The sequence below is a fragment of the Cherax quadricarinatus genome, chromosome 31 (assembly GCF_038502225.1).
Source record: "Cherax quadricarinatus isolate ZL_2023a chromosome 31, ASM3850222v1, whole genome shotgun sequence".
Taxonomy (NCBI): domain Eukaryota; kingdom Metazoa; phylum Arthropoda; class Malacostraca; order Decapoda; family Parastacidae; genus Cherax; species Cherax quadricarinatus.
Genome location: NC_091322.1, coordinates 28281768 through 28297284, shown reverse-complemented (window position 1 = coordinate 28297284; position 15517 = coordinate 28281768). Strand labels below are relative to the sequence as shown.

The following is a 15517-nucleotide window of genomic DNA, read 5'->3' as shown; positions in this document are numbered from 1 at the left end:
AGGGTATAGATGTGGAGGGTATACTTTAGTTCCTAGCTTAGGGATTAAATTATTCTTGACTGATAGTAATCAAGTTACACGAAGAATGATGCTAACAGCCTCTAGTAGATGAAGTACCTAGAGCAAAAAAAGAATTATACTACTTAAAATCATTATGCATGTGCTCAGGTATCTTACAGATAAATAAGTGAAGGCATGGAGGGGTGAATAACATAAGCAAAAAACATGGGTGTGAATCATGCTATCATGAGTCAAATAAGATACTTTAATAATGCTGTATCCACCATGTTTTCTTTCTTAATAATGCTTGATCAAATTTTTAGTATGTAATGGAAAGAAGAGTAGATAAGTACTGTATCTATTATTTCACTCAATTCTTAAAATGTGTTTAGTGCGATTCAGCATTCAGCACTGTGGTTGATTCAGAGCACACAGCATTTTTTTTTTTTTACAATGCTCAGTTATTTGGTAATATAAGCAGAACTTGATACTGATAACTTGATACTGAGAAACTGATAAACTGTTTATTGAAAATAAAAACATAAAGTAAAAATTTTCCTTGGTTTGTAGAGCATATAAAAGATCATTTATATAAAAAAAATTGTAATGTTTATATTGATAAGCAGATGAAAAGATAGAAGAAATACAGAAGAAAAACAAAAAGTAGGAAACTCAAAATATACATAAAATGGTTGAAGTATGGCATAGCTGACAAGTAGTTAAAACTAACACATACAACAAAACAAGACTTTTATTCGTGTGATGTTTTACCTACATGAGGCTTTATTAAGCACCTGATACAGCCTCATGTAGGTGAAATGTTGTACTAATAAGACTTTCCTGTTGTTGTATGTATCTTTTTAACTACATAAAATAGTTCAAATACTTGTTAAAACAATGGACTGTAAGATAAGTAAAGTGTACATGGGGCAGTGTGTAGTGACCAAGTCCCTCCCGTTCTTGCAGGGCATGGCAGTGTTGCGCAGACTAGGCCGGCCCCATCCCTGCCCCTTCTGCACGAAAGTCTTCCCCTTCAAGTCCATCCTTCGCAACCACTTAAGAATTCACACTGGGGAGAAGCCTTATGCATGTCGAGTGTGCGGGCGAACATTCAATCACTGCAGCAACTATTATAAACACGAGAGATCTTGTGCCCTGAAGCTTGCAGAGTGTGCTGAGGATCAGGCTACTGTAACCTCGATGCCTTTTGGCAGTGGGGAACTTTGGGGCGATGCTGGATCAGGAAACATTTATGACTCGCTCCAACAGTCGCACTCTCAATCACTCAGCAGCAGTGCACAGCAAACACAGCAATCTCAGTCACATTCCTTCTCTTCACAGCTCTCAGCACACCCTATAACATCTCAGTCTCAAGCATTATCTCTTTCTTCAACACAACAATCTCTCTCTAATACTTCTCAAACACTGACCTTCTCTTCACAACAACAAACTCTCTCCCGACCATCTTCATCTCACGCCTCTGAACAGCAAAATCAGTCAAATTCCTCAGAACAGCAAACACGCAGTGTTCCACCTCAGGCACAATCACATACTGCTAGCTCATCACATCAGTCGTAATCACAGAGCCCCATCTCTTTTACAACAGGCTCACTCATTCTTTCTACAATGACCTGCACAAACTCTCACTACAGAAGTAACAGCAACTTACTTCATGTAATAATGTTGGTAGAATTACTGACAGTATGTTAGGTAAAAGGACAGATGTGCAACTAATGCAACATTTTATTTTGGCAATGTTTCGCTCTCCAGGAGATTTATCAATCCATTACGGCCTTGGCAAAGCTCCTGGAGAGTGAAACATTGCCACAATAAAATGTCGCACTTGTTGAACAAGTGTCCTTTTACCTAACTTACATCATATTACAATGTAATGTCAATGCAGTACTCCTCCCTGTTTAGTTGCCTTGACACTCCTGTTACCAATATTGTTTAGCCACGAGATAATTGAACGATTTTGTAGGTGCCCAAAGGAATTTAATTTAGAAAAAATGTTCGTGATAGCAAGCCATACAGTAAGCTAATTAATGTTTTTAAAACCCTGCTATTTATATTTTTAGTGCTATCCAGAGTTCAGTTATTAGTTACTAGTGATGTCCCAGTAAATAAAAACACAGTTAAAAACCTTACAACAGTGTATCACAGAACACTGATGCAGTATTACAAAATGAACATTAAAAAAAGTTATTTAAGGGCATAAAGACTGGCAGTGTAATAACCCTAATATTGATCAGTTGTATTACTGATATTATAGTTGTCCCTACAGATTCATGGGAGGTTGCATTCTTCAAAGCCCCTTGAAAGTTGAAACCATGAATAATGCAAAATTTATTTTGCATAATAAATTTTGTTGAAGATTTGGGCTCATTTTGTGTTTTACAAATTTTATATGTTATATATCTGATTAATATTGACAATTTTAAAAAAAAGTGACTAGAATAAAAAATTTGGGCAAGACAAAGCAAACCAGAGAAGCATTGAATAGTTGGATCTGTTTTCTGTTACCCTCAGCTAAAAGCATTTGATAATCAGTAACCACAAATACGGAAGCCTGCAAATTTGTAAGGATGACTGTGTAGGTAAAGTTACTGAGATGCAACTTCAACACTACTCTTTTGAGTAACTATACCATGAACTATGGCAATAACACATTACTCTCAGTAAAATAGATTTCTGCCATGTTAACTCTTGGTGTAGTTAATGTAGTTAATAGGTTTATTATACTACGTATAAGTTCGGTCGACAGCATGCACGATGCTGTTGTCTTCCAATTTAATGGAAAATTATAAAGTTTTAGCTGAAGCCTCACATTTCATACATTTTTAAGCTAATATATATTATTCTGTACTGTATAATCTTTCCAACATTAGTAAGTTAGGTATGTAATTATTCACTTGACTGTATATGCAGTATATTTTTTTAAATATAGTGTTCAGAGATGTGGCAATTCTAATAATGCCTAGACAGGAATTGTTAACGGTAATGCTTCAGTTGCTTAGAATGAATTACTGTAATACTGTGTCACATATATGACTGATGCTGTGTCATATATATGACTAATGCTGTATCATATGACTGGAATACTTTGTCATATATATGATACTATATCATTGTATATGACCACAGGATGTATATTTTGATGCCTTTCTCCCTCTGGAATCTTGCCTGCAAAGATACTGTATAGCATGAAACATAATCATCTTTGTGGAGCTGCAGTGTTGATATGGACTCTGGTCCACCACACAAGCCTATTTTTGTCACACCTGGACAGTACTCATAGTTGGAACACTATTAATAAATTTTTTGTATGTTTTAATTCAAGTAAAGTTAATAAATTGGATCAGTTTTTTAATAAACAGTTTTAATGGGGCATTCCTTATTCTTGCACCATGTTTTGCCTTAGCAGAAATTTCTTTGCTTGTGAATTTGGGAAGACAGTCTGGGAAATTCTTTGCCTCTGGGTTTGGGAAGATAACCTGGGAAATGCTTTGCTTGTGAGTATGGGAAGACAGCTTGGGAAATTCTTCGCTTGTGAGTATGGGAAGACAGCCTGGGAAATTCTTCACTTGTAGGTTTGGGAAGACATCCTGGGAAATTCTTCGCTTGTGAGTATGGGAAGACAGCCTGGGAAATCCTTCGCTTGTGCATATGGGAAGACAACCTGGGGAAATCCTTTGCTTGTGAGTATGGGAAGACAGCCTGGGAAATTCTTCGCTTGTGAGTATGGGAAGACAGCCTGGGAAATCCTTCGCTTGTGCATATGGGAAGACAACCTGGGGAAATCCTTTGCTTGTGAGTATGGGAAGACAGCCTGGGAAATCCTTCGCTTGTGCATATGGGAAGACAGCCTGGGGAAATCCTTTGCTTGTGAGTATGGGAAGACATCCTGGGAAATTCTTCGCTTGTGAGTATGGGAAGACAGCCTGGGAAATCCTTCGCTTGTGCATATGGGAAGACAACCTGGGGAAATCCTTTGCTTGTGAGTATGGGAAGACAGCCTGGGAAATCCTTCACTTGTGGGTTTGGGAAGACAGCCTGGGAAATTCTTTGCTTGTGAGTTTGGGAAGACAGCCTGGGAAATTCTCCACTTGTAGGTTTGGGAAGACAACCTGGGAAATTCTTCACTTGTACGTTTGGGAAGACAGCCTGGGAAATTCTTCACTTGTAGGTTTGGGAAGATAGCCTGGGAAATTCTTTACTTGTATGTTTGGGAAGACATCCTGGAAAATTCTTTACTTGCAAGTTTGGGAAGACAGCCTGAGGAATGCATGAGTATGTCATGTAAGAGTTCCAACTTTAGGACATTTGAAATGACCGGAAGGATTCTCAATATTTCATGAAGGAGTTCCTATGGGAACCAGAGTGTCAAAAATTCATGTACTAAAATTGACTCTTATGAAGAGATACATCTTAGATATACCGAAAATTAATTGTGATTTCAGTAGTTTCAAAAGCTGTTTAACAATCATAAACATTTACTGTGTCAGCTGTACTCACCTATTTGTGGTTGCAAGGGTTGAGTCTTAGCTCCTGACCCCCAATGAAATCTGAACCACTTTGTTATATAAAGAAATTATTCACTCTAAATTGTCACTCAAAACTAAAATTGCATGTTACATTCTTCATCAAAATATCTGTACTATACAGTATATTAAGTAGATTGTAAGTGCTAGTTTTAGTCTGAATTACAATGCATAACATAGGCTTTCCTTAGAATGTACAAAAAGGTGAACTGTGAATGCTGACGTAAATCTTCACTCCATAATTCTCGGAAATGAAATTTGATTTTGTAATATGTTCACTAGGAACTTAATCCCTTTTTCTTAGGGAAAATAAATCTCAATATTAATAAAATGATTTTACAGATCGATGAAATATTCATGGAACATTGTATAATAACAGATCATGCATTCATTACACATTGACAACTGTCTCCCATATTGGACATTGACAACTGTCTCCCATGTTGTTACATTGACAGCTGTCTCCCATGTTTGAACATAGACATGTCTCCTATATCTACCACTGAAGATGGTGCAATAACTGCTGCATGTAAATAAGACGTACAGTGGTCCCCCGCTTTTCGTAGTTCCCGGCAATCGTAAAATTCGCCAATCATAGAGGTATTTTCGTATAAACATGGACTCGCTTTTCATCGGTTGACTCGCGAGTCGTAGTTCGTCCGGGACGCGTACCCACTGCGTGAGCCAGGGCGGCAGCCAGTCTGGCATTGTTTACCAGTGAGCGAAGGTCCCCTCACGTGATCCAGCGAAATATTTCATAATATTCCATTTATTTTAGTGCTTGCAAGTACTAAATAAGCTACCATGGCTCCAAAGAAAGCTCCTAGTGCCAAGCCTGTGGTAAAGAAGGTGAGAAATACGATTGAATTTAAGAAAACCATCATTGAGCAATATGAAAGTGGTACAAGTGTGGCCGAACTGTCCAGGATGTATAAGAAACCCTACACAACCTTATGTTCCATAGTGGCCAAGAAAAATGAAATAAAGGATGCTGTTGTTGCAAAGGGAGTAACTATGCTGACAAAAATGAGATCACCAGTACTGGAAGAGGTTGAGAAGTTATTATTGGTGTGGATAAATGAGAAACAATTAGCAGGAGATACTCTTATGACTTCGTTTATTTGTGAAAAGGCTAGGTAGTTGCATGAAGATTTGATAAAGAAATTGCCTGCAAATAGTGGTGAAGTGAGTGAATTTAAGGCCAGCAAAGGCTGGTTTGAGAGATTTAAGAACCGTACTGGCATACACAGTGTGGTAAGGCATGGTGACGCTGCCAGTTCGGACCACAAGGCGGCTGAAAAATATGTGCATGAATTCCAGGAGTACATAGAGGCTGAAGGACTGAAACCTGAACAAGTGTTCAATTGTGACAAAACAGGCCTCTTTTGGAAGAAAATGCCAAAGAGGACCTTCATTACACAAGAGGAAAAGGCAATGCCAGGACACAAGCCTATGAAAGACAGGCTGACGCTAATGTTCTGTGCTAATGCTAGTGGGGATTTTAAAGTGAAGCCATTACTAGTGTACCATTCTGAAAATCCCAGAGTGTTCAGGAAAAACAATGTTATGAAGAGTAAATTGTGTGTGTTTTGGAAATCTAATAGTAAGGCATGGGTCACGAGGGAAATTTTCGTTGAGTGGTTCAATGAAGTGTTTGGCCCTAGTGTGAAGGAGTATCTCCTGGAAAAGAAATTGGATCTCAAGTGCCTGCTAGTAATGGACAGTGCACCTGCTCATCCTCCAAACTTGGATGACCTAATTTTCGAGGAGTTTGGGTTCATCACAGTGAAGTTCTTGCCCCTGAATACCACTCCTCTCCTCCAACCCATGGACCAGCAGGTTATTGCAAACTTTAAAAAACTCTTCACAAAAGCAGTGTTTCACAGGTGCTTGACTGTGACCACAGACACTCACTTGACCCTAAGGGAATTTTGAAGAGAACACTTCAGCATCCTCCACTGCATAACCCTTATAGGTATGGCTTGGGAGGGAGTGACTACCAGGACTTTGAACTCTGCCTGGAGAAAATTGTGGCCAGATTGTGTCGACAAGAGGGATTTTGAAGAATTTGGGACTGACCCTAATGAGCCTATGTCTGTTGTAAAATCAATTGTGGCACTGGGGAGTTCCATGGGGTTGGATGTGAGTTTGGAGGATGTGGAAGAATTGGTGGAAGACCACAATGAAGAGCTCACCACTGAGGAGCTGCAAGAGCTTCAGCAAGAAGAGCAACACATCGCAGCTCAGAATCTTGCTGCAGAGGAGGAGGAAGAGAGATGGAAGAAGGTGCCTTCTTCAGAAATTAGAGAGATTTTTACTATGTGGGGTAAGATGGAAAGCTTTATGGAGAAACATCACCCTAACAAGGTTGTTGCAAGCCAGGTTGGCAACATGTACAGTGACAAAGTCTTGGGCCATTTTAGGGAAGTGTTAAAGAGACGCCAGAAACAGAGCTCTCTCCACAGTTATTTTGTGAGACAGGACTCCAGTGACTCTCAAAGTGGTCCTAGTGGCATTAAGAAACAGAGAAGAGAAGCAACCCCAGAAAAGCAAATGGTACCTGAGGTGTTGATGGAAGGGGATTTCCCTTCCAAACTATAAACAATCCACTCTCTCCTCCTCCTCCAGTCTCCCATACACTAAGAAGAATCTCCAATAAAGGTAAGTGTTATGCTGTTAATGTTTCATTCATCATTTTCCATTGTATTGTTTATGTACTACATGCATATTTCATGTTAAAAATTTTTTTGTTTTAATACTTCTGGGTGTCAGGAACGGATTAATTGTATTTACATTATTTCTTATGGGGAAAATTGATTCGTAAATCGTAAATTTCATTTATAGTAATGGCTGCAGGAACGGATTAATTACGAACAATGAAGGACCACTGTATGTCGTTAAGAAAGAAAAATTGGATATCAAATTGGGGAGGAGGAGTATGGAAGAAATGAATGTTTGCAGATATTTGGGAGTTGACGTGTCAGCGGATGGATTTATGAAGGATAAGGTTAATCATAGAATTGATGAAGGGAAAAAGGTGAGTGGTACACAAATAACCTGCACATAAAAGAGAGAAGCTTACGACGACGTTTCGGTCCGAATTGGACCATTTACAAAGTCACACTGACTTTGTAAATGGTCCAAGTCGGACCGAAACGTCGTCGTACGCTTCTCTCTTTTATGTGCGGGTTATTTGTGTATCGTTCCAGTCATGGTATTGTGCCTTTTTTGTTATTTATAGGTGAGTGGTGCATTGAGGTATATGCGGAGGCAAAAAATGTTATCTATGGAGGCAAAGAAGGGAATGTATGGAAGTACAGTATAGTAGTACCAACACTCTTATATGGGTGTGAAGCTTGGGTTGTAAATGCAGCAGCGAGGAGGCAGTTGGAGGCAGTGGAGATGTCCTGTCTAAGAGCAATGTGTGGTGTAAATATTATGCAGAAAATTCTGAGTGTGGAAATTAGGAGAAGGTGTGGAGTTAATAAAAGTATTAGTCAGAGGGCTGAAGAGGGTTTGTTGAGGTGGTTTGGTGATTTAGAGAGAATGGATCAAAGTAGAATGACATGGAGAGCGTATAAATCTGTGGGGGAAGGAAGGCTGGGTGGGGGTCATCCTCGAAAAGGTTGGAGGGAGGGGGTAAAGAAGGTGTTGTGGGCGAGGGGTTTGGACTTCCAGCAAGCGTGCGTGAGCGTGTTAGATGGGAGTGAATGGAGACAAATGGTATTTGGGACCTAATGATCTGTTGGAGTGTGAGCAGGGTAATATTTAGTGAAGGGATTCAGGGAAACCGGTTATTTTATATAACCGGACTTGAGTCCTGGAAATGGGAATTACAATGCCTGCACTCTAAAGGAGGGGTTTGGGATATTAGTAGTTTGGAGAGATATATTGTGCATTTTTATACGTATATACTTCTAAGCTGTTGTATTCTGGGCACCTCTGCAAAAACAGTGATTATGTGTGAGTGAGGTGAAAGTGTTGAATGATGAAAGTATTTTTGGGGGGGGGGGATTTTCTTTCTCTTTGGGTCACCCTGCCTCGGTGGGAGACGGCCGACTTGTTAAAAAAAAAAAAATGTCGTTTATGGCATTTATTGAGATATTTTATGTAGCAAAGAGTTTATCAAGCCATACAGCTATTAAGAAACAGAGTGTACAAACCTAATTGTGGTTGCAAGGGTCGATATTCAGCTCCTGGCCCCGCCTCTTCACTGACCGCTACTGGGTCCCCCCTCTCCCTGCTTCATGAGCTTTATCATACCTCGTCTTAAAGCTATGTATGGTTCCTGCCTCCACTACCTCACTTGCTAGACTATTCCACTTCCTGACTACTCTATGCCTGAAGAAATACTTCCAAACATCCCTTTGACTCATCTGAGTCTTGAGCTTCCAAATGTGACCCCTTGTCTCTGTGTCCCCTCTCTGGAACATCCAGTCTCTCTCCACCTTGTCTATTCCATGCAGGATTTTGTGTGTTGTTAACATGTCTCCCCTAACCCTCCTGTCCTCCAGTGTCGTCAGGCTGATTTCCCTTAACCTTTCTTTGACATTCCCCTTAGCTCTGGAACTAGCCTTGTTGCAAACCTTTGCACTTTCTCTAATTTCTTGACATGCTTGATCAAGTGTTTATTCCAAACTGGTGCTGCATACTCCAGTATGAGCCTGACGTACATGGTGTACAGTGTCTTGAACGGTTCCTTACTAAGGTATCAGAATGCTATTTACAGGTTTGCCAGGTGCCCATATGCTGCAGCAGTTATCTGCTTGATGTGTGCTTCCGGAGATGTACTCTGTGTTATACTCACCCTAAGATCTTTCTCCTTGAGTGAGGGTTGCAGTCTTTTGCCACCTAGCCTATACTCTGTCTGCGGTCTTCTTTGCCCTTCCTCGATCTTCATGACTTTGCATTTGGCGGGGTTAAATTCAAGAAGCCAGTTGCTGGACCTGGTGTCCAGCCTGTCCAGGTCTCTTTGAAGTCCTGCCTGATCCTCATCTGATTTAATTCTCCTCATTAACTTCACATCATCTGCGAACAGGGACACTTCTGAGTCTATCCCTTCCATCATGTCATTCGCATATACCAAAAATAGCACTGTTCCTAGAACTGACCTGTGGGGGACCCCGCTCATCACAGCTTCCCACTGTGATACCTCATCACGTACCATGACTCATTGTTGCCTCCCTGTCAGGTATTCTCTGATCCATTGTAGTGCCCTTCCTGTTATATGCGCCTGAACCCCTAGCTTCTGCACTAATCTCTCGTGAGGAACTGTGCCAAAGGCCTTCTTGCAGTCCAAGAAAATGCAATCAACCCACCCCTCTCTCTTGTGTCTTACTTCTGTTACTTTATCATAAAACTTCAGGTTTGTGACACAGGATTTGCCTTCTCTTTTTAAATTCAGTAATTTATACAGGAGAAGGGGTTACTAGCCCCTTGCTCCTGGCATTTTAGTCACTTCTTACAACATGCATGGCTTATGGAGGAAGAATTCTGTTCCACTTCCCCATGGAGGTAAGAGATAATAAACAGGAACAAGAACTGGAAAGAAAATAGAAGAAAACCCAGAGGGGTGTGTATATATATGCTTGTACATGTATGTGTAGTGTGACGTAAGTGTAAGCAGAAGTAGCAAGGCGTACCTGAAATCTTGCATGTTCATGAGACAGAAAAAAGGACACCAGCAATCCTACCATCATGTAAAACAATTACAGGCTTTCGTTTTACACTCACTTGGCAGGATGGTAGTACCTCCCTGGGCGGTTGCTGTCTACCAACCTCCTACCTATAAGAGAGGAGAGTTATTAAATGGAGAGTTAGAGGTATTAGGAAGATGGAGGGAATATTTTGAGGAATTGTTAAATGTTGATGAAGATAGGGAAGCTGTGATTTCGTGTATAGGGCAAGGAGGAATAATATCTTGTAGGAGTCAGGAAGAGCCAGTTGTGAGTGTGGGGGAAGTTCGTGAGGCAGTAGGTAAAATGAAAGGGGATAAAGCAGCTGGGATTGATGGGATAAAGATAGAAATGTTAAAAGCAGGTGGGGATATAGTTTTGGAGTGGTTGGTGCTATTATTTAATAAATGTATGGAAGAGGGTAAGGTACCTAGGGATTGGCAGAGAGCATGCATAGTTCCTTTGTATAAAGGCAAAGGGGACAAAAGAGAAAGCAAAAAATTATAGGGGAATAAGTCTGTTGAGTATACCTGGTAAAGTGTATGGTAGAGTTATTATTGAAAGAATTAAGAGTAAGACAGAGAATAGGATAGCAGATGAACAAGGAGGCTTTAGGAAAGGTAGGGGGTGTGTGGACCAGGTGTTTACAGTGAAACATATAAGTGAACAGTATTTAGATAAGGTTAAAGAGGTTTTTGTGGCATTTATGGATTTGGAAAAGGCGTATGACAGGGTGGATAAAGGGGCAATGTGGCAGATGTTGCAGGTGTATGGCATAGGAGGTAGGTTACTGAAAGCAGTGAAGAGTTTTTACGAAGATAGTGAGGCTCAGGTTAGAGTATGTAGGAAAGAGGGAGATTATTTCCCAGTAAAAGTAGGCCTTAGACAGGGATGTGTGATGTCACCGTGGTTGTTTAATATATTTATAGATGGGGTTGTAAGAGAAGTAAATGCGAGGGTCTTGGCAAGAGGCGTGGAGTTAAAAGATAAAGAATCACATATAAAGTGGGAGTTGTCAAAGTTGTTCTTTGCTGATGACACTGTGCTCTTGGGAGATTCTAAAGAGAGGTTGCAGAGGTTGGTGGATGAATTTGGTAGGTATGTAAAAGAAGAAAATTAAAAGTGAATACAGGAAAGAGTAAGGTTATGAGGATAACAAAAAGATTAGGTGATGAAAGATTGGATATCAGATTGGAGGAAGAGAGTATGGAGGAGGTGAATGTATTCAGATATTTGGGAGTGGACGTGTCAGCAGATGGATCTATGAAAGATGAGGTGAATCATAGAATTGATGAGGGGAAAAGGGTGAGCAGTGCACTTAGGAGTCTGTGGAGACAAAGAACTTTGTCCTTGGAGGCAAAGAGGGGAATGTATGAGAGTATAGTTTTACCAACGCTCTTATATGGGTGTGAAGCATAGGTGATGAATGTTACAGCGAGGAGAAGGCTGGAGGCAGTGGAGATGTCATGTCTGAAGGTAATGTGTGGTGTGAATATAATGCAGAGAATTCGTAGTTTGGAAGTTAGAAGGAGGTGCGGGATTGCCAAAACTGTTGTCCAGAAGGCTGAGGAAGGGTTGTTGAGGTGGTTCGGACATGTAGAGAGAATGGAGCGAAACAGAATGACTTCAAGAGTGTATCAGTCTGTAGTGGAAGGAAGGCGGGGTAGGGGTCGGCCTAGGAAAGGTTGGAAGGAGGGGGTAAAGGAGGTTTTGTGTGCGAGGGGCTTGGACTTCCCGCGGGCATGCGTGAGCGTGTTTGATAGGAGTGAATGGAGACAAATGGTTTTTAATACTTGACGTGCTGTTGGAGTGTGAGCAAAGTAACATTTATGAAGGGATTCAGGGAAACCGGCAGGCCGGACTTGAGTCCTGGAGATGGGAAGTACAGTGGACCCCTGCTTAACAATCACCTCCCAATGCGACCAATTATGTAAGTGTATTTATGTAAGTGTGTTTGTACGTGTATGTTTGGGGATCTGAAATGGACTAATCTACCTCACAATATTCCTTATGGGAACAAATTCGGTCAGTACTGGCACCTGAACATACTTCTGGAATGAAAAAATATCGTTAACCGGGGGTCCACTGTACAGTGCCTGCACTCTGAAGGAGGGGTGTTAATGTTGCAGTTTAAAAATTGTAGTGTAAAACACCCTTCTGGCAAGACAGTGATGGAGTGAATGATGGTGAAAGTTTTTCTTTTTCGGGCCACCCTGCCTTGGTGGGAATCGGCCAGTGTGTTAATAATATATATATATATATATATATATATAGGATGGGGTCCACCTCTGGTGTAAATTGTGGGACCCATAGCCTCGGAGAAGTGGATAAAAAGGCTTCAAGGAAGAATATTTGGATTTCTTCCTGAAGCCATTTGAATATTCCACTTCCCCTACCACCCCATCTTTTAAACTATTTTTTTTTTTACCAATAGGAATATTTTATTACATAATATGGCACAGAAGATTTAAGAGATACATTGTTGATATAAAGGTGGCATATACGGTACATGTTGTTACGTGTGTATCACCGATTATAAGGCGAAAATCTCATCCAGCTCCTCAGAGCTGGGGCGCGTGCCCAAAATGCAGCATGCATTACCCCTTTGAACAGCCGCACTGAGCCGCTGGAACAGAAAACTAGCTGCCCTGGGATCCCTAGTTACCCTGATGAGTCTTTTTCCCAGCTCCTTAAGGAAATTAGATGCACTCTTTCCCCATGAGCCAAGGGTCTCTGAGCCTATGGGAACAAACATATAATGATGGGCAAGTTCTCCATATTTTCTAGACTTTTGGGACTCCCTAAAGCTGGCAGCTGCCCCTCCTTCCTCCCTGGTGTATTGGAGATAGGTATCAGCCAAGGTAGATGCACATGTATAGTCCCACACCACCTGCTTCCCATCTGTCCAGGCTTGAAGGGTGATACCATCTGGACGCTTCTGGCTGCCATCAGATCTGCATAGTTGGGGTGGCTCCCTTACTGCTGGGCATCCAGCTGTTGTGAGGCTCCTCTTGATAATGTTATTAACCTCCTCATGTCTTGCAATCTTTCCCTCGGATTTACGGCACACAAGACCATGGTACCCGAATCGGTCTGCTGCTTCACTGCCACAAATACACCTGTGTTCGGCGAGAATAGGGGCGGCAAGTCGAAGGGCAACACCGATGCGGATGGTCTGTGGGTCGAGGCGTGTGCCAAGGCTGGAGTTGGGAACAGCCAACAGAAAGTCCCCAGCATGAGGGGCTCTCACTGCCAGCAGGCGGGCTCTATCCTTCCCTGACACACTCTGAAGCATCGTTGAGGCTATATTTTCCACTATTGGACCATCCCAGTGCGATTGTTTGTAGTTGTTGGGGGGAGCAGGTCTGGTTTCTGAGCCCGTTAGATTATCCCAGATCATTGCTCCGTCAAGGAATTTTTGGTCCTGGGCTCCAATCTTGTCCCTAAGATGTTCAGGGAGAATCGCTGCTACAAGCTCTCTGGATGCAATACACGAGGACAGAAAAGCAGGTAACGCAATCTGTGATGACTTGCGGACACCAATGCCTCCTAGTCTGACTGGAAGTGTAGCTTGGTTCCACTGCCCGTCTTCTAGAGTAAGGTTAAGTACTTTCGTAAAAATCTGCCTCAGAATACTGTCATATTCGTGCAGTATAGGGTTATCATATGAAGGTGCACATCTTAGGAAATATGTCAACCTGGGCAGACTCAAGCACTTTGTGAGAAGGTACAAGGCATCGTGGGTGTCCAGATTGCCTATTCGTTGTTCCATTCTCCTTAACTCTTCCAATTTCTTCCTGAGAATTGTGTCAATGGCATTGCTTCCCAGAGGTGCTCCTAGCAAGACACTATTTGTGGGGGCAATGACTGCTGCTCCTGGTAGTTTTGATCTCACTGCATTTATCACTTGTTGACTGACTGAGATGATTTCACATTTGGATGGATTCAGGATGAGACCCATTTCCTGTCCCCGTGTCATTACCTGTGTAAGGTCATGTAGGAGGGACTCCTTTGTACCTGCTAGTGTGCCATCATCTAGGAACCAGATGTTTAGCTCGCTGGTCAGTCTGACTGTGATTTCCCTAACTGCAATACAGAAGAGAAATGGTGCAAGAGGATCTCCTTGTTGGACACCCTCCGATGATGTGATTTCATGCTCTCCAAAGAGAAGCATTGATTCCTTGCTATACCCAGCTGAAACAAAAGGGAAGAGACCAGGGAAATGTTCTTGTACTGCTGCTAATACCACGTCTCTTTTCAGGAGATTGAACGCATTCTTGAAATCTAATTTTAATATATATATATATATATATATATATATATATATATATATATATATATATATATATATATATATATATATATATACATGTGTATGTATATATATATATATATATATATATATATATATATATATATATATATATATATATATATATATATATATATATATATACACATACACACACACACACTTAACACTGACAAAACCTACTATATTATGTTTGGTAGCAGAGCAGGTGCTGCGCAACTTAACATTAAGATTGACAACACTCTAATTGCCAGACATAATGAGGGCAAATTCCTAGGCCTATACCTTGACAACAACCTGAATTTCAGCACCCATATCCAACACACAACAAAAAAAGTATCCAAAACAGTTGGGATCCTCTCTAAGATATGATACTACGTGCCACAAAATGCCCTTCTCACACTATACCATTCACTCATTTATCCATACCTCACCTATGTTATTTGTGCTTGGGGATCAACTGCAGCAACACACCTAAAGCCAATAATAACTCTACAAAAAGCCGCAGTAAGAATAATCGCTAAATCCCATCCCTGGCAACTCCCCCCCCCCCCCCCACTGTTCATAGATCTAAACTTACTCCCTGTTCAGAACATCCACACTTACTACTGTGCAATTTACATATACAGGACCTTAAATTCCAATATTAACCTTGACCTCAAATGCTTTCTTGATAGTTGTGACAGGACCCACAGGCATAACACCAGACACAAACATCTCTACGACATTCCCCGTGTCCGACTAAACCTTTACAAAAATTCAGTGTATGTCAAAGGCCCTAAAATCTGGAACATCCTACCTGAAAACTCTAGAACTGCAGACACATTCATCACCTTCAAAACTACCGTTAGAAAACATCTTATCTCTCTGATACACCCTGTCAACTAACTACATGTAAACCACCTGGTGGTTCACACTTACACTCACTCACCCATTTGACTGTAAGCACAGAAATATGTATCTTAATCTTAAAATAATGATTTCTAACT

General features: G+C 41.1%; 1 protein-coding gene across 7 annotated transcripts in view; it reads left to right on the top strand.

Moving 5' to 3' along the window:
- The window catches only part of LOC128696515 (protein bric-a-brac 1), a 134539-nt gene that overhangs the window by 49134 nt on the left and 69888 nt on the right, over positions 1 to 15517 (top strand). For 4 of the 7 annotated variants that reach the window (XM_053787812.2, XM_053787821.2, XM_053787797.2 and 1 more), the window contains one exon: positions 967 to 3358. The exons of the other annotated variants lie outside the window; for them this stretch is intronic. In XM_053787812.2, the coding sequence (XP_053643787.1) occupies positions 967 to 1578 (612 nt within the window). In that variant the 3' untranslated portion in view covers positions 1579 to 3358. Of the gene's footprint in view, positions 1 to 966; positions 3359 to 15517 lie in introns of those variants that run through there. 7 annotated transcript variants of the gene reach the window in all.